Source organism: Mus pahari, chromosome 1 (assembly GCF_900095145.1).
Source record: "Mus pahari chromosome 1, PAHARI_EIJ_v1.1, whole genome shotgun sequence".
Classification (NCBI taxonomy): domain Eukaryota; kingdom Metazoa; phylum Chordata; class Mammalia; order Rodentia; family Muridae; genus Mus; species Mus pahari.
Genome location: NC_034590.1, coordinates 95,847,735 through 95,848,774, shown reverse-complemented (window position 1 = coordinate 95,848,774; position 1,040 = coordinate 95,847,735). Strand labels below are relative to the sequence as shown.

Genomic DNA, 1,040 nt, shown 5'->3' with positions numbered 1-1,040 from the left:
ATAGGATGTCTCTACCACAACTTGTGGGCTTGAAATTACAGAAATTGATTCTTATAGTTCTTTAGACTCAAGTTCCACATTGAATCTTCTTTCTCTCTTTATAGCTTTGGTAGCATTCAAAGTTCCCTGGTGTGTTTCTGGTGTCCCTCTGTTTTCTCTTTTGAAGACCTAAATCATAATGGATTAGCCATCTGAATAAGGTGTGACCACATTTTACCTTGATTATAACTGCAGAGGCCCTAAATGCATTAAGGCCCCATTGACATGTACACGACAGGCTGTCTTTGGGGCACACAGTTCAAGCTATAACACTTTTCTAAGTCACACATAACTTACTTTAGAATTTGTGTTTACTCTGTCAGTGCTTCTGTTTCAAAGGGGTGTGACTGAGGCTTAGAGAATCTGTTTATCCCCTATCCTGTATCCTGGAGACTTGTCCTCCATGGTTGCCACTGCAGTTCCTGAGGAACCTGTGACTAGTTCCCAGAGAGGAGCCTGCCTTCCCTTCCAGGGTTCTCAATCTCCTGATGTGCCCTTATCCTCTTTGTGTCTTGGCTTGTTTTGTTTTGCTTAATTTAGTTTCAAGCAGGGTCTCTTTATGTAGCCTAGGGTGGTCTGAGACTCACTTTGTAGCCTAGGCTGGTCTGAAGCTCACTGTGTAACCCAGGTTAGGTTGAGACTCATTGGATAGCCCAAGCTGGTCTAAAATTATGATCTTCTGCCTCCACCCTGCAAGCACTGCCATTTCAGGCATGTGTTGCATGTTTGGCTGAAAGTCAACTTTTCTGTTTTGGTGCTGGGGAATAAACTTACTAGAACATTGTACTTGAAAGTATGTGTGTGTGATCACTGCTCCTGGCCACCAACCCATATTCTATCTTTCCCTGTAGGTTCTCCCAGCCTGCCTTTCACATTTTTGCATGTGTTGTTTATATCTCTATGCAGGATTCTCCTCTTAAGGTCCTCATGTCACACTATGAGGAAGCCATGGGACTCTCTGGACACAAGCTCTCCTTCTTCTTTGATGGGACAAAGCTTTC

At 43.6% G+C, this 1,040-nt stretch overlaps 1 protein-coding gene across 1 annotated transcript in view; it reads left to right on the top strand.

The window, feature by feature from the left end:
- Positions 1 to 1,040, top strand: part of Nfatc2ip (nuclear factor of activated T cells 2 interacting protein) — a 12,682-nt gene that overhangs the window by 10,087 nt on the left and 1,555 nt on the right. Inside the window, exon 8 of the mRNA XM_021219605.2 lies at positions 946 to 1,040. This exon is cut by the window's right edge and continues 24 nt beyond it. Within this exon, the coding sequence (XP_021075264.1) occupies positions 946 to 1,040 (95 nt within the window). The remainder of the gene's footprint in view (positions 1 to 945) is intronic.